The sequence below is a fragment of the Ctenopharyngodon idella genome, chromosome 2 (assembly GCF_019924925.1).
Source record: "Ctenopharyngodon idella isolate HZGC_01 chromosome 2, HZGC01, whole genome shotgun sequence".
NCBI classification, from domain to species: Eukaryota; Metazoa; Chordata; class Actinopteri; order Cypriniformes; family Xenocyprididae; genus Ctenopharyngodon; species Ctenopharyngodon idella.
In genome coordinates, this window is record NC_067221.1 from 39,052,221 (window position 1) to 39,078,207 (window position 25,987).

The 25,987-nt window shown below is 35.6% G+C and overlaps 2 protein-coding genes across 5 annotated transcripts in view; both read right to left on the bottom strand.

Moving 5' to 3' along the window:
* On the bottom strand, positions 1-24,384 carry LOC127501988 (CMRF35-like molecule 1). Its single transcript, XM_051874356.1, has 5 exons — positions 24,366-24,384; positions 23,612-23,656; positions 530-793; positions 407-434; positions 1-287 (listed from the first exon to the last, which is right to left on the bottom strand). The coding sequence occupies exons 1-5, from the start codon at positions 24,382-24,384 to the stop codon at positions 260-262; spliced, it is 384 nt and encodes a 127-aa protein (XP_051730316.1). The 3' UTR covers positions 1-259.
* LOC127494676 (polymeric immunoglobulin receptor-like) overlaps positions 1-25,987 on the bottom strand; it is an 88,460-nt gene that overhangs the window by 17,130 nt on the left and 45,343 nt on the right. Inside the window, exon 8 of one of the 4 annotated variants that reach the window (XM_051860780.1) lies at positions 21,943-21,999. The exons of the other annotated variants lie outside the window; for them this stretch is intronic. The gene's annotated coding sequence lies outside the window, so the exon portion shown is untranslated. Of the gene's footprint in view, positions 1-21,942; positions 22,000-25,987 lie in introns of those variants that run through there. 4 annotated transcript variants of the gene reach the window in all.

A 25,987-nucleotide genomic window follows, 5' to 3' on the forward strand; every position in this document is an offset into this window, starting at 1 on the left:
TTTTGGCTAAATTGAAAAAAAATAAATAAAATTTATTTGGTATATTCCTCATTTGTAAGTCACTTTTGATAAAAGAAAAAAATACATTTGAAGAAAAATGGTGAGGAAAAAAATACATTACAGACATTTAGGCATTTAGCAAATGTAGACGTGTAATACATTCTACACACAGATCTTTAGTCTTCTGACTGAGTGTAAAGCAAAAGCAGAATCAGCAGTTTATAATCATCTGATCTTTCAGGTCGATGTGGAGAAAACTCTAGTTCTGTGACAGACAGAAATGCCATCTGAAAGATAAAAGACAATAACACAATATCAAGAGGAAAATATTACAACTGAACATGTTTCTCTGTCACATTATGTATATATTTAAGAAGGACAAAAATGAGAATTTGTTAATACTTACTTGTCCTTCTCAGCGCCGGACACACTTACTGTCAAAATAACAGCAATAACTTTATAGTATTGATTAAAGACTGAGTTTTACCTTTTTATTTAGTTTTTAAATACAGTATTAAATAGGTTTTACCTGGTTTTGCCTCAATTACAGTGAGATGAACAGGGTTCATTGCCTCTCCAGCAGAGCAGAAGAACCATCCAGAATCACTGAGTCTCAGTCCAGTCATCAGCACAGTGAAGGATCTTCTCCCATCATCACTGATCTGGACTGATGGATTCTGGGATGTGTCAGTCCTCCCCACTGTGTAACAGCTCTGATCTTTATATCTGCACCACTGTTTGGGCTGATTCTGATATCCAGAAGTGTAGAAACACTGGACACTGACATTACCACCTTCATGTCCAGATACACTGCTGTTCACCACAGACACATCAGGAGCTGAACACACAGAGTCATTTGAGATTATTAAATACATGTGTGTGAAGTCAGAGAATTAGACATTAGACACAATGTGATTAAAATAATTACAAAATCTCATACCAGGCTGAACCATAAGATGAAGATCGTATATAAAAGTCGACAGTCCTTCAGTCTCCACAACACAAGAATAACCTCCAGTGTGTTTGTTCTGCAGGTTTCTCATAGTCACAGTAAAGAGACTCTGATCAGGATGATCAATTACTGACAGATTCTCCTCTGTTGTGTTTGTGTATATATTAGATGGAGTGATGTCTGAGTGCCAGTATTTCTTCTGTGGAGGGTTTTTCTCATCATAATGACATGGGATGGTGACAGATCCTCCAGTCTTAATAGTTAAAACATGATTTGACCCACCACTGTAGCATTCAACACCTAAACAAACACACAGTTTTAATGTCCAGGATTAACAATAAATCACTTCTCAATTTGTTCAATCTTCACATAAAACACATTAAAAGCATCATGAATAGTTGAGAATAAAATGTAATTTTAAAATCATAAACAGGATCAATTAGATACAAACACAGAACAGCATTTAATACTCTCACCTAAAATGAGCCAAAACCAGATTGAAATGTAGAATATTTTTGTCTTAGCATATACAGCCATTGCGTTTGCTCTTGCTTGTGTTTCCTGTATGAGGTCGTCACTGGAGTGCATCAGTAAAAACTGGCCAACTTCCGTTGTCTGCCCTCATATTATTATAGACAAGAGAAAATGTTCTTAGATGTCTTGCGCCCCCTGGCTAAAGGGTGTATACAGACTGTACATATTCATAAAATAAAGTGCAATCAATAGTTTTGTTTCCATTGTTTGATGGGTGTTCAGTATCAGTTATCAAAAGTATCAAAGTTTGTGAACATTAATTAATGCTTCAGGTTTCTAAGAATTAACAACACTTTTACAGCATTTAGATTGATGTTCATTTCTGCATATACTAACACACAAGTTGTATAAATTAATATTAATGTATTATGAACAATAATTAATTAACTACAAACAAATGAATATTTTTATATTAAGATAAACCTAAGTAAAATAAACAAATATATATTTTTAAAAAAAACTAACAGTAATGCATTAACTGATTGTAATGAACTGAACAGTACTGTAAAGCTCTACCAACTAAAATCTTTTTTTTTTCTTTTTTTTCTTCTTTTTTTTGGCATGCATGTGTGTCACAGGTAGTATATTTTGCAGGTATTAAAGATCACACAGTTTATCAAATAAAAAAAATCATTTTTGTACAGTTTTGTTTATGTCTGTGCTTAGTAACTTTTTGATGATGAAGCTATTAACTTTTCACAATTAGCAGTTTAAGACCCAAAAAGAGAGATATTGGTGTAACACATGATGATTGATTAACCAAACACAACAGGAACTAATGACCGGTAAAGGACAATAAAAAAAAAAAAGTCTCCAAATACTGACATTTCATCCAGTACTTATAATCCTTATATAAAGACAGATGTAACTGACATTGAGATTTATTATGGGAATTAATTGAAAGAGTACAATCTGAGGCGAAAAAAATACAGTGTCTCAAATACACAAGAATTACCAGCTGATGGATTTATGTACTGAAATAATACATTATGTCGTGATTGGAACGTTATTTAACCCTTTAAGACCTGAAGACATTTTTAGAGTTTTTTTTTTTTTTTTTTTTCTGAGTGACACACGAAAGTAAAGATCATAACTCCAAAACTATAGCAAGGAAAGTCAAAAGGTTGGTATCGTTTGATAGAAACACTTTTACATTTTTAGAAAATATAACATTTGGACATTCTCATGCTGAGAAAATGCTAATTAAAAGACATATATATATATATATAATATATATATATATAGACATAAAAGATATATATCAGATGGTGTGCAGTGGTGTCTGAAATGAGGAGGCAAACAATGACCTCAGTTTTATTTTTATTTTTATCAGATTATTTTTTATTTTTTTCTAAATCAAATGTTATAATCATGTCCGTTACTTTTAACACTGTCCACATTTTCCTTGTTAAATGAACATTACTTTACATTAGGGTAGAGTGGGGGAAACGCCCCCCTTAAGGAAATGTGACATTACAGTGAAACAAAACATAAATGTGACTAGAATTGCCATCCGGTTTAGAGGACTATGGCAGGAGTTATTCACCAAATATTAAAATTGCTCAGCCCTTCATAATTAATTAGTATTTTGACCTGAAAATCCTTTTTGTACAAAGGGGGCGTTTTGCCCCAGCGGAGGGGTTTAAAACGCCCCCAAGGTGGGGTAAAATGCCCCCCTTTCTACCAACCAGTTTGCTTCATAGATCAACAGCAAAATGAAACAGACTAGTTTTTAATCTCTAAAAGTAAAAGGCATGTAATGTATCAACCTGTATCAACACTTTCTTTGATATATCCGCATCTATATGGAGAGAAAAATATATATATGAGGTTGAGATTTCTACACTAGGCCTTTACGGGGGTTGATAATGATGTATTTGTTCACCGCTATCAGCAAGACAAACAGAAAACCTAAATAAATATTAAACTATAAATTTTGTATATTTATGTAGTGAAATATATTCAATAAATGCATTTAAAAGCACTATGTTTTATCATTGGGGTCACCTAACCCACCTTTCCTTCAGTGAGCTAACTGTGCTATCAAGCTAGCCTAATGCTCACTTGAGGTATTTTTTTTTTATTTTGTTCAAATATTTTGATTTTACCACCTAGTTATACTGCATTAAGTGTAAAACAAAGGATTTGATAGACAGAAATATGTATTATAGTAATTATGATAGAGAGAAACTATGCCCTCTGGGGGGCGTTTTACCCCACAAGCTATGACTTTTTAAAAAATGTTTAATTTTTAAATATAATCTATATTCCTTATAAAAAACTTATCCACTCAAACTCACAGACTTCACTATTAATCTATCATACATCACTGTGATATCCTGCAGAACAATATTCTCTTAAACACATGTTTAGTAATATCTGAAAATTATAGCGCTTACTATGTAATCCTCTTCTCTTCAAATACGTTGCTGGTGTCAGCTTCTCAAGAGATTTGTTTATCCCCGTTGTCAAACGTAGTGCATAGCAACAGTGAAAATGTATCTTGACTCCCTCTAGTAGTTATTTTGGGAAAAACAGGTGGGGGGCGTTTTACCCCAGGGGGGCGTTTTCCCCCACTACCCTAATTATAAAAAAGAAACCAAATACAATTCTATTTTGTATTTGTATACATTAACAATGTAATTAATGTTCTATTTATCAAAACCAAGTCAATCTCATCAAGTTAGTGTTTTAAGCATTTTTACATTTATTCAAAAATAATAAAAGGCAGTAACAATTTAAACAATATTTATTTGTGTATTGATTTTCAGCTGTTCTTTTTAATAGTCAACTTATTTCGGATCATCAGTCATGCTCGGTAAAAACGCTGTCACAGACACGAAGATGTATTTGTATTTAGATGTATGATTTTGACTTGACAAAAAGTGGTGATATCTAAGTGTGTGAGCTGTTTACTTTTTAATTAGTCTTCCCATTGACGCTATCATTTTGTTCAAACTGACGCGCGGAACGTGCACGTAAACAAGAGGTGGGATTTATCTCACAAACCAAACATATCTAATAATAGCGCAATGGATGCATTGCCTTCTCTCACGTCCCCCCATTCATTCTCTATTACCCCCCACAAAACCCACCGCATGCTTTAGGGGCTCTGTTGAGCTCAAGTGAGGCAAGAGAGACGCAGACTCCAGCTGTAACTTTACCTGTGGGTGTCACTGCTGGATAGTGGTCCTTTAGAAACGAGTGACTTGTACATTTTTATTGTCACATTTTGTAATATTTGCATTCTATTTATCAGCAAATAACTCAGCGCTACTTAGGAGTTAATCGAATTGGCTACATGCATTGTAGGCTAAAGTTCAGACTCTAAGTTTTCAAATGGCATCTATTTTGTGTTGATCAAGGCAGTAGTTTTGAAAAATATGATTATTAATTTTTGTTGATTGGTGGCACCCGCGGGCGGTACAGGTTTATAGGGACTTCTCAGCACTCGTTATGAGTTTATAAAAATGGTTAGATGCATTAAAAAGCTGAGTTTTTTATGCTTTAAAATGATACATATTTTGTGTTATTCCACGTTGGAAAACAAGCATGGACGGTTCCAGGGAACTTTGGATAAAACATTGCATCCCAGAAAATGAGAGACATGTTTTTAGCCAAGGATGCTACATCACTCTGTGAGTAATATCTCGTGATCGACACAATAGATTAGAATCATGCTGTAAATCTGCTGATGTGCCATGATCTATGATTTGGGCATTTTTCAGTAAGTTATGAGCAAAAAACTCCACATGAAATCTACATATTGTTTTCAGTTAGCGCCTGTGCGCTGTTCTTGTTGTTGTTTGTGCAGACTCAGAGGATTTCAGAGGGTGAAAACAATGCAACAGAAGCATGTTGGAGGTATGATCTGAACATGTAACGTGAACATGAACAGTCTCTGATTTTGTATACAAAAAGAATTATTGTGCTACCTACTTGGTTTCTATTAGCTGAGAGGTTACAATAATGTTAGTACAACATTCTCCTAACCCTATTTTTACTTAAAACAAAATATTGAAATTGAACATTTATATGTAATATTCCAAGAACATTAATATTCATCAAATATCAACATTATAAAGACATTGCAATTATGTTGTTCTAAGGACATTTTCTCTCAGCATTTTGAGAACATTTATCAAGCCCAAATAACATAAGAATCTGAAAATGTTGTTCTCAAAACATTTTGTCTCACTGTTATGAGAACGTTCAAGTAAAAAACTTAATGAAGACGTTTCAAGAACGTTGTTCTAAGAAGTTGCTGTAACTTTTTTCTCAACATCATGAGAATGCATAAGAACATTCTATAAATGTTTTTTTTTAAAATGTTTTATCTCAAAATTTACATAATCTTTACAAAATGTTAGTGAAAGTTGTGGGAACAGTCCCTGTTAGTTGGGCAGATATTGTTACGAGCCTCCTTAAAAATCTAGGGGTTAAAGAAGGCAGGTAACAAAAGTTAAGGAGAGAGCACAGGAACATTCCCATTTCCAGGTCCCAGTTCAACAAGTCCACAAGAGCTTAGTGAAAAAAAGAAGTATTCTTTTATTTTAGTTTACATAAATGATATGTTTTATATTTGTTTTTTCAAAATCATAAGTGGAGATAACATCAAGCTTCGGGAGGGATAAGGCCAAAATAACAAACAAAGATCAATTTTCCTAGAAGGGGGTTAGAAATAACTTACATAGAAAAGATAACCAAAATAAAATACAATATACTTTCCTTACTCCCTTACTGTCCAATAAACAGGAGAAAACAGGTATACTCTCAAACAATACTGGTGTCACAAGTGAGGCTCCCGCACTTCCTCCCCCGCACCACCGGAGGGAGCCTTCTCTGGAATATTGACTTTTTACCATTCGGACTACATTTCCCATAGGCCCTCATTCCTGGGACTGATTGCGCACACACCTGCACCACATCACACTCTCACACTATTTAAGCAGCACACACACATACACACATCACAAAGTCTTGATTTGCCCCGGTGATCTTTTCTGAGCGTTTTCTGTGGATTGTTATTACTGTTGCCGTTTGGACTGTTTACCCTCTGTGATTCTCTGCTGCCTGCCCTGGCCCTCGCCTGTTTATATGGACTGTGTTTGTTTGCTGCCTGCCTGATCATTGCCTGTATCCTGACTCTGTCTGTCTGCCGCCTACCTCGACCATTGCCTGTCCCTGTTTACGTCTCTGCCTTTGCCCATGCCTTGTTAATACTGTTCTTAATAAAAGCTGCAAATGGATCCCCACTCTGTTGACCCATCATTACAACTGGCATCCACCTCCCTACCAAAGATAATTCCATGAAAAAGATACATACAGCAGGTTTCAATTTGAAAACACTTAATGTGTAATTCACTTCCACTATACACTTTAACAATTAGCTGTACAAAACAGCTCGTTATGCTGCTTGATATTGCAAACTGGTATTTCTTACCATATTATTTTAATGTATTGTCTTAATTATAAACATATTGGTTTGTATTGCAAACAAAATAATCAGTGCTTTTATGTATTGATGATGTGAGTCTGTTGTGCCACTATTTAATTATTGCAGTAAGTGATTTCAGATAACCCCACCCCTAAATGACTCCTGAAAACAAGCTGAGCTGTGGTTGGTCACTTTATAAGTCAATCAGACTGTCACTTCCTGTCTGTGTGGGCGGTTCCTGACTAGAATAAACTGCAATGAGGACTTCCTTCCACAAAACAAAAGTCTGCTAACTGCTAACCTTAACCTTAACAGTAGCAAATACAAATCTGAGGAGTTTTACACTGAACCTGTTATTTATCTAGACACAAAAGTCCTTCAGGTCAATGTGGAGAACAGCCTGTGATCTCTAATTCTGTGACAGACAGAAACACTCCATCATGTGGCATCTGAAAAAGAGAATAGATAGAAAGATATGACAACAGCACAAAGATGCACATATAAATGCTAAACAAGTCACAGCTGTAGATTTAGGACACATTTAAAAAAAGTGTAACCGTGAAACTGTGATAATACTAACATGTTCTTTTCAGTGCCGGTGTCTGTTCTCACAGTTGCTGTCAGAAATGGAAAACAATTTTTAAAAAGTGGGAATAAAGCTTTTTTATTAATTATTTGATGCACTTATATTACCTGGTTTTGGAAACCTAAAGAAAAGATAACACCACATGCAAAAATAGACAAAATGTTTAGAAAGACAATGAATTCAACTCTTATACAGATCAATAAAGTGGTTACACTTTATTTCAATAGTCAATTTTAGACATATTAATTTGAGTAACTTTGCAACTGCATATCAACTAACATCATTTGAGTATTAGTTAGATTGTAAGGTTAGGGTCATGATTAGGGTTAGAGGAGCTGAATAAGTTTCATGTAGTTGCAAAGTTTAGAGTTAGAATGTCTAAAACTGGACTATCGAAATAAAGTGTTACCAATACATTTATAAGCATCTAATCAAGCCCATGACAGAAAATATAAATTTTGATTCATATTTTACTTGTCTACTAACCTGTTTCAAAAACTTCAGTGGTCACAACTGTTGTCAAAGAAGAAAAGATTAAAATGATTTATTAAGAGTTTGTCATAATAACCAGCAATAAGAGTCCTGTATTACCTGGATTTGGTTCAGTAACAGGAACAGGAACATGTGGATCTTCAAGAGAGACATCAGGAACTGAACACAGAAAAAGATGCACATTTATTTTAGCCTTTTTCCCGAGCAGGAAAACCCATGTAGATTTGATCAGTGAATGAGTTTTACCAGTGACTGTGAGCTGAACAAAAGCCTTTTGATCTCCAGCAGAGCAGAAGAACCATCCAGAATCACTGAGTCTCAGTCCAGTCATCAGCACAGTGAAGGATCTTCTCCCATCATCACTGATCTGGACTGATGGATTCTGGGATGTGTCAGTCCTCCCCACTGTGTAACAGCTCTGATCTTTATATCTGCACCACTGTTTGAGTTTATTCTGATATCCAGAAGCGTAGAAACACTGGAAACTGACCATCACCACCTTCATGTCAGATACACTGCTGCTCTTCACAGACACATCAGGAGCTGAACACACAGACACGAGTCATTTGAGATTGTGATTTAATAGGAAACAGGATCAGAATGATTCATATCAATGTGAAATTCATTTCATACCTGATTGAACTGTGAGATGAAGCTGCTCTGTTTCATCATTTGAAATATTCCTCCAATCTCCACAGCACACCAGTAATCTCCAGTGTCTTCTTTCTGCAGGTTTCTCATAGTCACAGTAAGAAACGCTGATCTGGATGATCGATTACTGACACTTTTTCTTTGGTTTCATTAGCATATGCAAGAATGTTGCAGGAATTGTATGCTGCATAGGCATCAAAGCACCAGTATTTCTTGTGTTTTGTGTATTTCCTGTTATAATAACATGGAATAATGACCGATCCTCCAGTCTGAACTGTTAACACTCTGCTGGCTGATCCTGTTGCACATGCAGAACCTGAGTGAAGAAAATATCCACTTCAGTTTCACTTATTTGGTCAGTGTTAATGACAGAACAATCATATTTAAGTATCACTAAGTGTTTTTTCAGTCAACACAAAAGTTAAAATCAACATGTATGTATAAGGTAAATGCAGTATTTATGTCTAACTGGTCACAATTTCTTTCAAGGCACTTTTTATTATAAAATAATTATTACAAAATGTGTTTAAAGTATAGTAGTCAACATTTGAAGTGGATCAAAAACTTTCATCAAAGTTGTCCTAAAACCTTCTTCTTAGGACAACTTTAATGACCTTTTTTTGATCCACTTCAAATGTTGACTACTGTAGTTTTAGATGGAGTACAGCGCATCATACAGCGAACATGCCAACTAACCGTATGAATAAACTGAACACTTGCCTGTTATGAACCAAAGAAAAAACACAACGAACTTCTTCAAACTGACATTCCTTCTGGCAAAAAGTTGAAATGTTTCTTCTCTCTGCATCTTTATCGTGTACGTCTTCTTTTTCCTTTTGTTAATACAGAATCCGCTTATCACTTGAGAAGGTTTGCCTATGATCTGATGCTCTAACTGTATTAGACTCACTTCCTGTATCCATGCACTAGTTGCTTGTGTCATAAAAACTTGATTTACAATAAAATGTCAAAATGCTTGATGGCAAATGTTACAAAAATCACTAATGCATCACTTGGGCGAGAAGTCTAAAATTATTCTGAATAAGAATTATTTACTTTATGTGCAATATGGTCAACATTTACTTCTGGTATTATTGGGTAGTAGCGAGGTTTCCTTCTCTAGTTCTCATTTTACAATTATAGAACGACTGCAGTGAGTCACTGTGGAAACTGGTTATTTTGGTCTGTTTTGTCAACACATTTAAGCAAAGAATCAGCAGGTGACAAACAACCTCAATAAAATTTTAATACACCTTGAAACAAAATGTGAATGCAGCACTTTTTCTGTACAGAAGTTAACAATGGACAAAAGCTTTTCATCATTTATATGCTGATAAAGAACATGACGAGACAAAAATAACAAGAGTAAGAATCAGTACTTCCGTTCTTCTAAAAACATTCCACAAGTGTTCCAACCATTTTCTTCACTGTGTTTAATAAATGCTGTTTATGGTAAGAACACATCCACACTACACGACTCACTCATAACAAGGCTTGTACAAATGCTGCGTCCCACGCCATGTCGTAATTATAATTACTAGATAACAATCCGTGACGTTCTACTCAAAGCTGTTCTCGGACTCAGAATATGCTTTTCCATGGCAACACTATCAACACTAAAATGAATCTGCAGCAGTCAGGTGGTACAGCGGACATGTGGTGAAAATTCTGAGTTTACAAGTTGTAATTATGAATTCTACACTTATTACAAGTCGGAATCTCATAATTTCCATAATTCTGACATGACGTGAATCCACCTTTACTTACAGACAGATAAACGTGAAATACATAACATGAAAAATGCATTGAACTGAAAGATTATATTCCATTTAACTGTTAATTGTGAAACAAATGTCAAATATTACCCCAGTGTTACAGTAGGACCAGCCAGGAGACAGGAGATTAGTTACAGGTTGTTTATTGAACACAAGCAGAGTAGATGGTGACAACAGGTGAGTACACAGAAGCAAGTTCGTGACTGGTGAATGGTATAGACAATGATACTGTCCTTTGTGGTTGCAGAGTGCCAATGGAGAATGATACTTGCTGACTGGAGACGATGACTGCAGACAAACACTTCACACACAGGACTGGATACGAAGGAGGAACTCGGAGACAAGGGAACAGGTAAGTAGTGAGGAGAGTCCTTGAGGTAAGCATACAGGTAAGTCCTTAGATGCGAACGAGACCGGACAATGTGACTGTGTGTGTGAGTGTCTTAAATAGTGCTGGTGATGAGTGAGCTGATGAGGTGCAGGTGGCGGTGATCAGTACTCAGGGGAAGCTGTGCGCTGTGATTGGTGGATGTTGGAGCCTGGCGTGTCTGTGACACCCAGTCTGCAGTTTCTCCATTCTGCAGGCCTTTTATTGACTTGTTAAAAAGACTTAAAGAGTCATAGTGTCCATCAGTTGATTTTAAATTCTCCTTCATCATCAGAATGTCCATGAGTTTGGTGTTTCCCATCACGAGGCTCCTCTGTTAGAGCATTTGGAGCTGCTGAGCTGGAGTGCTTCAGGAAAATCACTGAGGTGTTCTTATAGTCTCCCTTCTCTCCATGGACACATCTGCAAACAAGTGAAATACTGTCAAATACAGCATCCAGAATAACTTGCCATCAACATTTTCATCATTAAACCTACACTGATCACCACAAGAGCTTTATAATGTCCCCTACACCAGTGCAGCTGTGATCGGTCAGTCGAGTGTTCTGATTGATGCAGGAGGAGTGGGCGGAGACTAAAGCAATCAATAAGAGAGTGATCAGGGCTGTGGCAGTTTTGTGTGAAAGATAAGGATTCACACTAGCTTCCAAGACACCATAATTTACCATTAAGTCATGTTTAATGGTCTAGAAACAAATTGAAACATGCTTTATTCATAAACAAGCAAATATTAAATAACTACAATGCTTATTTCATGCTAAAAAAAATGGAGGGAAAAACATGCTCCATAAGACGTCATTTTTATTCTCCAAAAATCAGAATTAAGAGTTTAAACCTTGCAATTTTGACACTTTTTTCTCAAAATTGTGAGAAACTCAGAATTGTTTCCTTTTATTTCTCACAATTGCGAGTGTATATCTTGGAATTCTGAATTTTTATCTAAAATTGAAATTGCAATAATGTCAGAATTGCGATAAAGTCAGAACTGCATGAAAAAAGTCAGAATTGCAAATAAAAAAAAACTTACAATTGAGAATTGTCAAAATTGTGAGTTATAAACTCAGAATTATGAGAAATCAGAATTGTGAGATAAAAAGGTCCGTGTAATGCTTCACAATTCAGTTTTCAGACAATATATGCAAATGCCAAAATGAAAAATTGAAACCAGGCGTTAATTTTTCTTCTTTTTTTTTTGTTTTTTTTTTTTCGTGTGCTTCATCAATATACTTTTGTTAAATTATGACTTTAGAGACAATAATTTGAATAAATGAAATCTAACCTATTTTCTATTTTTCCATTTTTTGTCTTGTAATTTGCGCTGTGGGCCGTACCATTAGCACGGGGGTGTGGACGCGGACTAGGCTACTATCATTTCATTGATTTAACGGTTTTATTTACACTGCAGGAGTGTTTTTTAAAAATAGCTTGCGAGCAGCAGCGCTTGCCAAGATCCTTCATGTCAATCTAGCATGAAAGATAAAAAGAGTACCAAGTGAAAATTTACTAAAAATTAAGCATAAATGTTTTCTCTAGCGGGCATTGATGGTAACCGGCTTGAGCTTCCGCATGCTTCTCGTTCGCTTAAAATGCCCTTAAAAAATTTAAATATATAAATATAAATATATAAAATGATATATAGTGCTGCAAGTCAAGAGCACTGATTTATTTATTTCAATTATTAATTTCAGTAAATAAGGGTAAGGGTCAAGGCCGGAAAACCATACTGGATGCCCGTAGTCTTCGGGCCCTTAGACAGCACTGCATCACATACAGGAATGCTACTGTAATGGAAATCACAACATGGGCTCAGGAATACTTCCAGAAAACATTGTCGGTGAACACAATCCATCGTGCCATTCGCCGTTGAGGCTAAAACTCTATAGGTCAAAAAAGAAGCCATATCTAAACATGATCCAGAAGCGCAGGCGTTTTCTCTGGGCCAAGGCTCATTTAAAATGGACTGTGGCAAAGTGGAAAACTGTTCTGTGGTCAGACGAATCAAAATTTGAAGTTCTTTTTGGAAAACTGGGACGCCATGTCATCCGGACTAAAGAGGACAAGGACAACCCAAGTTGTTATCAGCGCTCAGTTCAGAAGCCTGCATCTCTGATGGTATGGGGTTGCATGAGTGCGTGTGGCATGGGCAGCTTACACATCTGGAAAGGCACCATCAATGCTGAAAGGTATATCCAAGTTCTAGAACAACATATGCTCCCATCCAGACGTCGTCTCTTTCAGGGAAGACCTTGCATTTTCCAACATGACAATGCCAGACCACATACTGCATCAATTACAACATCATGGCTGCGTAGAAGAAGGATCCGGGTACTGAAATGGCCAGCCTGCAGTCCAAATCTTTCACCCATAGAAAACATTTGGCGCATCATAAAGAGGAAGATGCGACAAAGAAGACCTAAGACAGCAACTAGAAGCCTGTATTAGACAAGAATGGGATAACATTCCTATTCCTAAACTTGAGCAACTTGTCTCCTCAGTCCCGAGAAGTTTGCAGACTGTTATAAAAAGAAGAGGCGAACGCAAGGTCTCGAGAAGCCGTTTAAAAAAAAAAAAAAAAAATGTTTGAATTGATTTTACCTTAGTTGAACTGATATGGCTTTAAAACGCCATGTCATGCGCGAGATGCTGCAAAAGACACCCTATCTCGCAAAAGACGGAGTGGTATGGAAAAACTCATAAAAAACAATGTGTTCGAATTTTAAAGACGTGGTGCGGCGCTGCACTTCTCGACCTATGTGCGACCCTTCATTCACTGAACCCTGCAAATCATCAGTAGCCTAACGTTCTGTATGGAGTCCAAGGCTGTGTCCGAAAACTGGAAAAACTAGCTTCGCTTCCTGTCTCCTGAGATCCCTTCTTCTGATCGACTTTTGAAGGCAGCATATGTATCCTTTGCTGCCTTTGATATCCCACAATCCGAACGAAATGGCGAAAATGGACGAAAATGGCATCCTAAAGTTACGTTTGCTGGTCAGTTTGTGTGTAAATGTACGTTTTTGACCAGCATTTTCCACTTTTGATGTAATTTCTAGCGAGAAATTACTAGTGTAGTTATTAAATATTTGTTTAGTTCTCAACAAAGCTTGCGCTATTTTGCGGCATCATTAAACTGTTATGCTGCCACAGAAGTCTGTCTGAAATCAGGTCGTGTGGTTCCTTCATGCACAAACGCTGCCAGTGCGCAGCTCTGTTGTTTTATCCATTATAAAAACCTGATGACGCTAAATGTGTTTAGTTTTCTGACAAAATAAATAACATATTAAAGTGTGGCAATAAATTAAATGGATCAACAAAAACAATAATTATAATAATACTAATATCCTCTGAGTTGTTTAAGGCAAGTAAATTGTGTTGTTATTTTACTGTTTTTATACTGTGTATATGACAGAACATATGATAATGTAGCCTAATATAGTCTACAGGCTTATATATTTAAAATGTTGAACATCCAAATACCGGTCTGGGTTCAAACATTCCGACACGCAAAGTGAAGCATTCACGTGACTGGAAAGAAAATTAGCTTCGTTTTTCGCTAATCGCGTTTCTCTGAAAACAATACGCACATTTCGGGACAAAGATCAGTCGATCATACTTAGATTCTCAAGTATTTGTCCAAAACTTGTCCAAATGTTGTCCCAACTATCCAAATTGAGTTATCTAAACAAATATTTTTACATTCAACAATGTTGTGCCAGTTCCCAGCATGCATTGCAGCTTGAAGAAATTATGTGGAAACTATTATATAAAAATAAACTAAACTAAAAAAAAAACTATTGCTTTGCATTAACCAGCTTGATTTATGCTGCTGCTGCTGTTGTCACTGTTATTAAGCTGTTATATGTTTCAGAGTTCATGTTTTTACTAAATTACAGTTGTTGATCATCACCACAAAAAAAAAAAAAAAAAGATCCAGGCCCTTCATAGATATGACACATTTAAATTTCATTAACTTTACTTAAACATATCTAATTAGGAGTAATACGCAATGCTGGAAATCGGGGTAACGCGGGGGGACGGCATCCGGGGAGTGGATTTCGAGGGGGGAGGACGGCGTTCCCGTTCAAATTTGTTAAGGGAAATTAAGGGATTTCTGTATTTTATTCTCTCAATAGCCTACGAAAACGATACGAATTAAGCACAAAAACATATTGCAATAAAAATCTTACTCAGTGCTCGAAGTGAGCCGGCACCCGCCACCGGCTCTTCTATATTTTAATCTGACTGTACTGTACCCTCACCGGCACTTTTCACATGTTTCCGGTAGGCTACTCTAATCTCCACATCGAAACATAGAATCAGGCTATCAATTAAAAGCTTTTTAAACTTCTCATGACCACCTTCACTAGAATTTATCACGTTCTATTGTATTTATTGTGGTACGTTTTAACTAACTTGTTAAAGAATGTATAATATATAATCCGTTAAGGGAATAGATTTAAAAAAGAAAGAAAAAAATGAACATTGCTCTAAACATAATGTGGAGCCATCAGTGGTCCACCTGTAATTATATTCTTATTGTTACAAATGCTATGGATAAATAATTACAAGAACTACTTTTTCATAAGGCCAAGTACAAGTTAGAATCAAGAGCTTTAAAGTATGGACCTTCTTAAATTATTGACTAAACAATTGGTTTTCCCCATGTGCAAAATGTGTTCTGCTAATATGACAGATATGCCCAATAGAAAAAACCTGCCTGTATTTCAAGAGATGACAGGAAATTAACATGTTCAGCATAAGAAAATTTTAAGTAAGAATAGCTTGAGTTCCCATGGCACTTTGTAAACAAGTGATTGTTAACTATAGGCTGTTACTTTATTGCAGTTATGTTATCAACCAACTTTGCAGGTGTGGACCATTTTGCAAAAATAAAACAAAAAATAAATAAACCTCACGAGGGAGACAAGCAGTCCTTGATGCTTCAAATAAAGATTGCATCAATTACATCGTTACACCAGTAGGTGGCGACAAGTGGCTGTTAAAAATGTAATTGTCTTTGAATCATTCATTAAAAAGATTTGTTCAAAAACATTGATTCATCTAGTAGCCTAATGAAACAAGTGACATCTTCAGAATTGAGTCATTGAATCATTTATTCAAACTGATTTTTAAAAAAAAACGAATTCAAATTATGTTTTTATTATTATTATTATTATTATTATTATTATTATTAGATTAGAATAGAACTACATGTTTTGAAAAGCTCCATAACATCCTCAAAACAAAGTTTTATAAAATGATAAACATCACATTTCAACCATTTTAACCATTGTTTAAAAAAAGGGATGAGTGAACATTATTATATATTAAACATTATTATCCAAATTATTCTGCTTTTTAGAATGCAACTTCCTTTTCCATTAAAACTGGATTCACCTTTAAATGTTTAATAATTGTTGATGTTCAAAGCACTAAACTGAGAGGTCTCCACCCAAAACATTCTATGGTTTTCTTTACCATGAGGACAAATCTATTTAAAAGGTTTGTGTGACCTTGTTCAATTCTGCAAGCACCTCATATGCAGATTCCTAGACAATGCGTCTTTAATTTGGCCAAAATCAAACAGGTAATTTTCTCCAACCAGAGATTCTGTTGAATGAACATGTTTGTGCCACACAATTCATAAATGTTGTTCAGGGGCGCAGGAGACATTTTCAAAGTGGGGGGGACCAAACTGCGTTCTCCCGCGGTAGAAATCGTGGGGGGCACCGCGATGCGAGCGCAAAGGGCACTTTCACTTTCGCGATCAAAGTGCACGCCACTGATAAGCATTGTAAATGCAGTATTACAGTATACACATACCAATTAAACGCGCAGGTCTCCTCTCGTGCGTCCTCCCCACTGCGTCGCTGGTCGAGGCAATAATCACTTTCGTTTCGCTTTCAGATATCTCTTTTATAGATGCCATTAATGCTTTTACCTTTCTAGATGTAATTACCGAAATCAAAACAGTCCATAAACTATATCCTCACGAAAACTCCAGTCAAGCCAGCTCGCGCGTCAACCTGAGAGATCAGCATCCTTACCTTAAAGTGTCAAATTTCACAGTTTCTGAATGGACGGTTTGGCTTGATTGACAAACGCTAACATTCGGGCATGATTTATATACCATCGACCTGTCCTAAAACGTTAGCACGCTTTGATCGATTGTTTGGAGATCGGGTGTTTCTCCATTCGAGAGCGCATTTACTGTTCACATCCGCGACAAAACAGTTGATTATTTACAAACGAAAGCTCACAGAAACGTGAAAATGGTCTCATTTGAAAGAAAATATCCTAAGCTAAAAGATGATATAGTGTGACTGATTGAAGCAGCCCTTATCAAAAGTGCGGCGGTCGATTTCTGTCTTTTCAAAACTGCGGGGGTCCTGACCCCCCGTCCCTCGAGTCAACCATAGATATACATAATAAAGGCTAGATGTCTTACGGCGGAGTTTCTAACGTCATCACCGGCGGCCATCTTGTCACAGGCAAGCTTTCTGGCGGGCTCTGTGGTACCTGATGTAAGGTGAGTGATCTGCACAAACACAATTACTCTTATCTCGCTGAAATCTTGACGGATTTACAAATGGTTTGGTTTCTTACAAACGTTATTAACGTGGCTATAATTCTGGATGCTTGAACATGTTGAAATTGACTTAATCATGCAGCATAGTTGTGTATCACGGCTACTTGCGCAAGTTATCAAGGCTGAGACCACAATCGAGCTGTTCAATTATATAGGTTTTACTGACACCAATAACGATTTAATGACAACTAATCTTTTGTCTAAATTACAATCTTTGTGGATGTGGTTGTAGTTATTAGCTGGCTAATAACAAGAAGCTTTGAGTGAGACCTAGTAGTTGTTTAGCTGCTACCCAGCAATTTTACATCAGTGGGAGAGGCAGAATTGCTCTTTCTTTTCAATATAACTTAAGTTGCACATGATTTCCAATCGGTTTGGTTTGTTAAAAACATCTTACATTATGATACAGGAAATTGCTGGCTTTATAGGAGAAGATGCCCGACTTTTGTGCAGCCTACTGATGCTCCAATCGCCGTAGTCTCAAAACGAGAGCCCGTGGGATCACCTTTCACCTGTAAGATATGACAATATTATGATTATATTTGGGATAATCGTTAGTTACTTAGTGGATGTATGTACAATACAGGTCCTGTTACACACGAACAGCGGGGCTATGACATAATAGTATTACAAGATTGCTGTTGATCTAAAGCTTTTTACAAGTTTGTTTACACAATCGCAGAATGTTTCTTTTGGACACCTTTTTTTTTTTTTTTTGGAACAGTGATCTCTTAAGTAGGCACAGTGCAATGTCGAGGGGAAAAGCCTAGTAAATGGCCCAACCCTGAAGAAGTTAAAATAAACATGTAATAATTCAAATTATTTTATTATAGTAATATTCATATTATAAAAGTGTATATATATATATATATCTCATGTTGCCATTCTGTACACTGAGTTTTAGTAGCCTATATATTGATTTAACATAAATACCTTGTGCATGTGTATATTCATTGCACCTATCTGTTCTGTTCAATGTTATTTTCATATGGAAGTCCATGGTTATAATTATTCATAAGTATGCAGTGTCATAAGTAAATCTCTGACGTTTATAACAAACCAAACAGTCTGAAAATCGGTAGAAAATTGAGCAAGTTATGGTTATTTAAATGTACATGCACCATTAAAACACAATGTTACGAGTGAGCGAGCTGACTGTTACAAGATGGCCGCCAGATGCGGACGTCGACCTCCATTGGCCAGCAGCGCGGACGAGACATCTAGCCTTTATTATGTATATCTATGGTGTCAACGGCGCGCCTGATGTTGTTCATTGACCTTTCATGTGCCTGCTTGATAATTAAAAAAATATTGTTTAGAGGAAACATGAAATAGCCCTGTTTAATTTTATTATAGATTATATACTATTTTATATTTAAATACATCTGAAAAGTCATTGGAAGTAAACAAACAAACAAAAAAAAATAATAATAATAATAATAATAATATAAATCTTCCCAACTAGAGTCCCCCCAGTGAATCCCAGCCATTTCCAGCCCTGGTAATATGTATTTATATCTAATGAGTCCAACATAAAATATTTAAATAATCTATATTTAAATATTTAATAATCTATTTAATCTATGAAATTTATTTAAAATTGACCAACTAAATTTAGTTTGATTTGGGAAATGGGAGTGCCTTCTGCGCATGTGCGAGACACACTCAGACAACACGCTCCAGAGGTTGCATACTACTTCATCGTGGCGGTCTCATTTAAGAAAAGTAACTGTTAGATTGCAAAGTAAGATTACAGTATTTTACACCTCATGAGGAACAGTCAATTTTATTACGGTTATTTTTCTTAAATAAGACACGCTTGATGACGTATGCAGCCTTCAAATGCGACCTCCAGAGGACACAGACTCCGAAATGAGACGCAGCAACAGTGTGACCGACACCATTTTCTCATGCTGGTGGAAGGACCATTTCAGCTGATTTTCAGAACATTATGAGATACACATTCCCTGGCAGTTGGCACTAAGATCAATTTTTAACCACAAAACAACTAGTACTTTCCAGCAACGAATATCCAAAAGCAAGAGGCAGGTCCAAATAAAGCAAGAGGCTTTTGGATATTCGTTGCTGGTAAGTAGCTACTAGACGTTTTGAGGTTAAAAATTGATCTTAATGCCAAGGAATGTGTATATCATAATGTTGAGTGAAATATGTTTGGTGAAATACAGCGTTGAAATAATTAATCGCGGTGAATTGTTATAACAACTGTAGGCTATACAGACTCACCTTTGCTTAAAGTGCCCCGTTATGGATTTTTGAAAAAGACCTTTCATGTAGTGTGTAACATAGCTCTAAGTGAATGAAAACATCCTGCAAAGTTTTAAATCTGAAAGTGCACCGTATATAAAGTTATTGTCTCTCAAAAGTAAGAGCCAGCTCAGAGTCAATTAAACGAGTTGTTTGTAAAATGAATCCCAAGCCGTTTCGTTGTGACGTCACAACGAAATATTAGCATATTGCCCGCCCACTTATTGCGCACTCAGACGCCAGGGAAAATTTATTTTTTCAACAATACCACAGCAGTACAATCTTTTGTTGTGTTCCCGTCATTTTGCTGACAACTGCTTCTCAAACCTCGGGGAGTTTAACGCAGGATTCACAAAACGTTTGGTCTTAAAATATGGATCAATGCCCAGTTAATTTGGACCAGCTTGCTCCTCTGAATCTCAACCTGTAAGTATGATTAATAATTGATGTTTATATTTTCTAGCGTTCAAAATTCGTAGTTTTGTATTTTATGTTGTGTAACTTATGTCTCCTGCTAACCGGCTAACTCACGTTTCTGTAGTTCTGCTATTCAGATGTGGGTCCAATATTGTCTAAAAATGTGTTGATTAATGCAGCTTGTCTGTCTTATTACTTGGAGTAATGATCAAGGGTGGAGCACGACTTTTGTTTACAAAGTCTAATGCATTATCAGGTATTCATGTTTGTGCTGGGCGAATGTGGGAGTTTATATTTTATAGCATATTAAAATAAAAATATTAAAATGTTGTATTTAATAATTAAATTGTAATAATGTTTCACAATATTACTGTTTTTTTTGTTTTTTGTTTTTTTTTTCTGTATTTTTGATAAAATAAATGCAGGCTTGATGAGCATAAGAGACTTCTTTTAAAAACATTAAAAATAGTAACATTCTCCTACCATTGCTATGCTGATGACACACAGATGATCTGACGGTAGCTGCACGGATCTTGGACTGCCTGGTGGACATCTCAGCCTGGATACAAGAACATCATCTACAACTCAATCTGGAATCTCGTCTTCCCAGCCGCTCCGATGATTCAGCATAATTCCAGCTAGGCTCATCAACTGTAATTCCATCCTGATCCGCCAAAAATATTGTGGTAATCTTTGATGACCAGCTGACGTTCAGAGACCACATTACAAAGACAGCTTGGTCGTTTAAGTTTGCACTGCACTATACAGTAACTATACACTATACCTAACAGAGCATCCAACACAACTTATCATCCAGGCCCTTGTCATTTCTAGACTGGACTATTGCAATGCACTTCGAACATGTGCAATCCCTAACTGGACAGCTGAATCCCTGACAATATTCAAGAAACAACTAAAAAATCATCTCTTCCATGAACACTTAATGGCATCCTGCTGACTCTTAAAAAAAAAAAAAAAAACACTATGCTTTCACTATATTAAATCCCTCTCTGTTCTAGTTTGTACTATTCTGAACAAAGTTTGAATCTTTGTATTTTTTAGCACTTCTCTTGTTTATTGCCTCCTTAAGATGAATTGTTTGTACTCCTTATTTCTAAGTTGCTATGGATAAAAACGTTGGCTAATTGGTTTATTTTTCATATTGACCACTTTGACAGCTAGTGCATATTTCCATTTTTATTTATTTTTTATTGTGCTTGTTTTACACTGTAAACTATTTTTTTTCTTTTTTTATTTACTGTAAAATTCACAGTAAATTAAAAAAATGAAAAAAAAAAAAAAAGTTTTTACAGGAAAAAAAAAATTGACTGATAGTCATTGTGAGGTGTAAAATACTGTAATTTCTTTCTTACTTTGCAATCTAAGGGTTACTTTTCTTAAATGAGACTGCCTCGATGATGTATGCATGATTGGGCTCCCAGGCGAGATCCCATTACGTCAATATCGACGTAACGTCTCCGTTCTCTCCTTCAGGGAACGGGGGTTACAATAGTAACCTAGACGTTACATGCGTAACCTGAGACGGTTTTGATCAACAAGCCATGTGCCTTTAGTTATTGTACAATTTGTAGACAATTGTACTGTAGAGCAGAAAAACTAATACTATTGTGACCGTGAGTTGAACAGGGTTCAGTGTCTCTCCAGCAGAACCATCCAGAATCACTCAGTCTCAGTCAGAAGCATCATGTTCCTGTGTTCTTCTCACTGCTGTTAGTGTGGAGCCACCAAGCTGTATATTAGTGCCCCTGCTGGAGGCTTCTGGAAGTGCAAGATCATATTTTACATACTGCCAGCGTCACAAAAAAATCCATGAATTAATATATTTCTGTAAAACTTACTGCTGCACTCACAGGAGCATCACCAATAGTACTGTAGGTTTTGTCTTTGACGGGATCCTAATTAAACACGATATATTCATAAAAATCATACTCTTAATATGTCATACTCTGAGCTATCATGTTAGTAGTATGTCTGGAGTACTTACATTTGAGCGTTCATCATTTATATATATGTTGCATTTCACAGGATCTTCAGGTTCACAGTAGATCTGCATTTCACACAAACAGAGAAAACAATAAGGAAAAAGATTTCAAGAAATCGACAAAAAAGTTTTGATTGGCCTGGAGATTGATGACATGTCTACTAGATGGATCCTGGCATTTGCTAACCCGTGTAAACCAGAAGAGGGAGACAAAGAGTCTCTCATGTCAATCGCTTTGGCTCAATTCTATTCTATTCTAATTCAACTCTGCCCATTAACTTATAAAAAATATTTCTGAATGTTTTCTGAATGTTCTGAAAGTGTTTTAATCTTTATCTAAAAAGCTCAGTTTTATACACAATAAAGTGATTGTAAAAATGTAAAAAATACACTGATCTTGTAATATGAACATTTTCATAACTAGATGCTCATAAATTAAAAGACTTACTGGGTCAATGGTCCTGCTGTCATTTTTCTCTATGTTTTGGTGTTTATCTTGCTCTTTATTTTAAAATGGGAAACAATAACATTTGACATTAACAGAGTTTATACTATTGAATCTGTGCTGTTGAAATAAAATGGCAGGGCATGAAATGAACATTAATGGAATTAAGAATGGAGTGCAGGTCAAACTGACTAGTTCTCTGTTTCCATCTCCAGGTGAAAATAACACCGACCAGAATCAACAGCAGCAGAAGTGCAGCTGAAACTGGAAGCCACACAGTCAGAAGCTCTTTACTTCTGTGGGAAATAAGAAAACACTTTCAAATCTTTTAGTTCAAAAAGCCCAGAAAGAGTTCTGTAACTAATTCAGCTGAATAAAAGGAATCTGAACTAAACTTTGATCAGACCTTTATTAAACTTTGTTAATGTATTTCAGCCTAAAAGTATTTATAATTAGTTTAAACTTTATTTTATTTTATACACAGTACAGATTCCTGGAAATTCCTGTTTCTCTTCTGCAAAAATGGAAAAAAGAAAGAAAATTTACCAGGACAATGAGGAAATGATGTAAGCATTAAAGACAAAGAAATCGAGGAAATAGAGCACTGACGACAAAAGAGACAAATATAGAATAATTCCAGGAAGATAATTTTGAAAGGAAGCTCAATTTAATGAGAAATGTTTTAATACTTACGAGTCTCTCTGATTGTCTGTGGCCTCGTTTACTGTCAAAAGTAGAAAGCAAAGCAATTTTAGTTGTGTTCTGTTTCATATGTAGTAGAAAAATATTTAATTATTGAAAAAAAAAAAAAAAGTACCTTGTTTTGCCTCACTTACAGTAAGATGAACAGGGTTCATTGCCTCTCCAGCAGAGCAGAAGTACCATCCAGAATCACTGAGTCTCAGTCCAGTCATCAGCACAGTGAAGGATCTTCTCCCATCATCACTGATCTGGACTGATGGATTCTGGGATGTGTCAGTCCTCCCCACTGTGTAACAGCTCTGATCTTTATATCTGCACCACTGTTTGAGTTTATTCTGATATCCAGAAGTGTAGAAACACTGGACACTGACATCACCACCTTCATGTCCAGATACACTGCTGCTCACCACAGACACATCAGGAGCTGAACACACAGAGTCATTTGAGATTATAATGTGAACTTGTGTAATGTCAGAAATGTAATGTGATTGAAACAATTACAAAATCTCATACCAGGCTGAACCTTGAGATGAAGATCGTAGTTAAAAGTCGACAGTCCTTCAGTCTCCACAGCACAAGAATAATCTCCAGTGTCTTTATACTGCAGGTTTCTCATAGTCACAGTAAAGAGACTCTGATCAGGATGATCAATTACTGACAGATTCTCCTCTGTTGTGTTTGTGTATATATTAGATGGAGTGATGTCTGAGTGCCAGTATTTCTTCTGCAGTGGGTTTTCCTCATCATAATGACATGGGATGGTGACAGATCCTCCAGTCTTAATAGGTAAAACATGATTTGACCCACCAATGAAGCATTCAACACCTAAACAAACACACACAGCTTTAATGTACAGGATTAACAATAAATCACTTCTCAATTTGTTCAATCTTCACATAAAACACATTAAAAGCATCATGAATAGTTGAGCATGAAATGTAATTTTAAAATCATAAACAGGATCAATTAGATACAAACACAGAACAGCATTTAATACTCTCACCTAAAATGAGCCAAAACCAGATTGAAATGTAGAATATTTTTGTCTTAGCATATACAGCCATTGCGTTTGCTCTTGCTTGTGTTTCCTGTATGAGGTCGTCACTGGAGTGCATCAGTAAAAACTGGCCAACTTCCGTTGTCTGCCCTCATATTACCATAGACAAGAGAAAATGTTCTTGGATGTCTTGCGCCACCTGGCTAAAGGGTGTATACAGACTGTACATATTCATAAAATAAAGTGCAATCAATAGTTTTGTTTCCATTGTTTGATGGGTGTTCAGTATCAGTTATCAAAAGTATCAAAGTTTGTGAACATTAATTAATGCTTCAGGTTTCTAAGAATCAACAACACTTTTACAGCATTTAGATTGATGTTCATTTCTGCATATACTAACACACAAGTTGTATAAATTAATATTAATGTATTATGAACAATAATTAATTAACTACAAACAAATGAATATTTTTATATTAAGATAAACCTAAGTAAAATAAACAAATATATATTTTTTTAAAAACTAACAGTAATGCATTAACTGATTGTAATGAACTGAACAGTACTGTAAAGCTCTACCAACTAAAATCTTTTTTTTTTCTTTTTTTTTCTCTTTTTTTTGGCATGTATGTGTGTCACAGGTAGTATATTTTGCAGGTATTAAAGATCACACAGTTTATCAAATAAAATAAAATAAAATAAAATTTGTACAGTTTTTTTTAGCTTTCATGAACAAGCTATGTTCATTATCCTGTTCATCACCCTGATTTCCCACACCTGTGTTTGTTCCCTGCCATTGTGTTCAGTCTTGAGCCAGTCATCCTGAGTTTCCTGCTGCCTGTTTTCAAGTTAAGTGTATCTCTTGTTATATATTTTTTGGACCCTCGTGTCTGTTTTGTTTTCTCTGTTTTATGGAAGCTCGGCTCTCTTAGTTTATTTTTATTTTGTACCTTTTGTAGTTCTAGCAAAAATTATTTTTTATTTTTATTTTTTTTTGACTCAAGTCTCCTGGCTCTTTTGATCTTCTGCTCTCGGGCTTCCCGGGTTCAATGCTTACCGAGGGCAACTCCTTACAACAACATTCTCCTAACCTTAATTTTACTCACAATAAAATATTGAAATTGAACATTTGTAATATTCCAAGAACATTAACATGAAGATTCATCAAACATCAATAACATTATTAGGACATTGCAAGAATGTTGTTCTAAGGACATTTTCTCTCAACATTATGAGAACTTCATCAAGAACAAATCTATCATAAGGATGTTCTGAAAATGTTCTCAAATCATTTTGTCTCACTGTTATGAACAACCTTCTTGGAATGTATTCATGAAGTTTTTTCGAAGTTTTTTTTCTCAACATCATGAGAATGCATATCAAATAATGCTATAAGAACATTCTAATACTGTTATTTAAAGAATGTTTTGCCTTATCATTTACATAACCTTCACAAAATGTGGTAACACTTTACAAAAAGTTTCATTTGTTAACATTAATACATTTGTTACTGTATTTGTTAATCTTTATTAATGTTAGTTAATAAAAATACAACAGTTCACTGATTGCTCAAGTTAGTTCACATTGCATTAACTAATGTTAACCATATAACTCTTGATTTTAATAATGTATTAGTAAATGTTGAAATTAATATTAACAAAGATTAATAAAAGCTGTAGAAGTGCAGTTCATTATTAGTTCATGTTAACTAATGTAGTTAACTAATGTTAACTAATTTTTCTTTAACTAACTTTATTG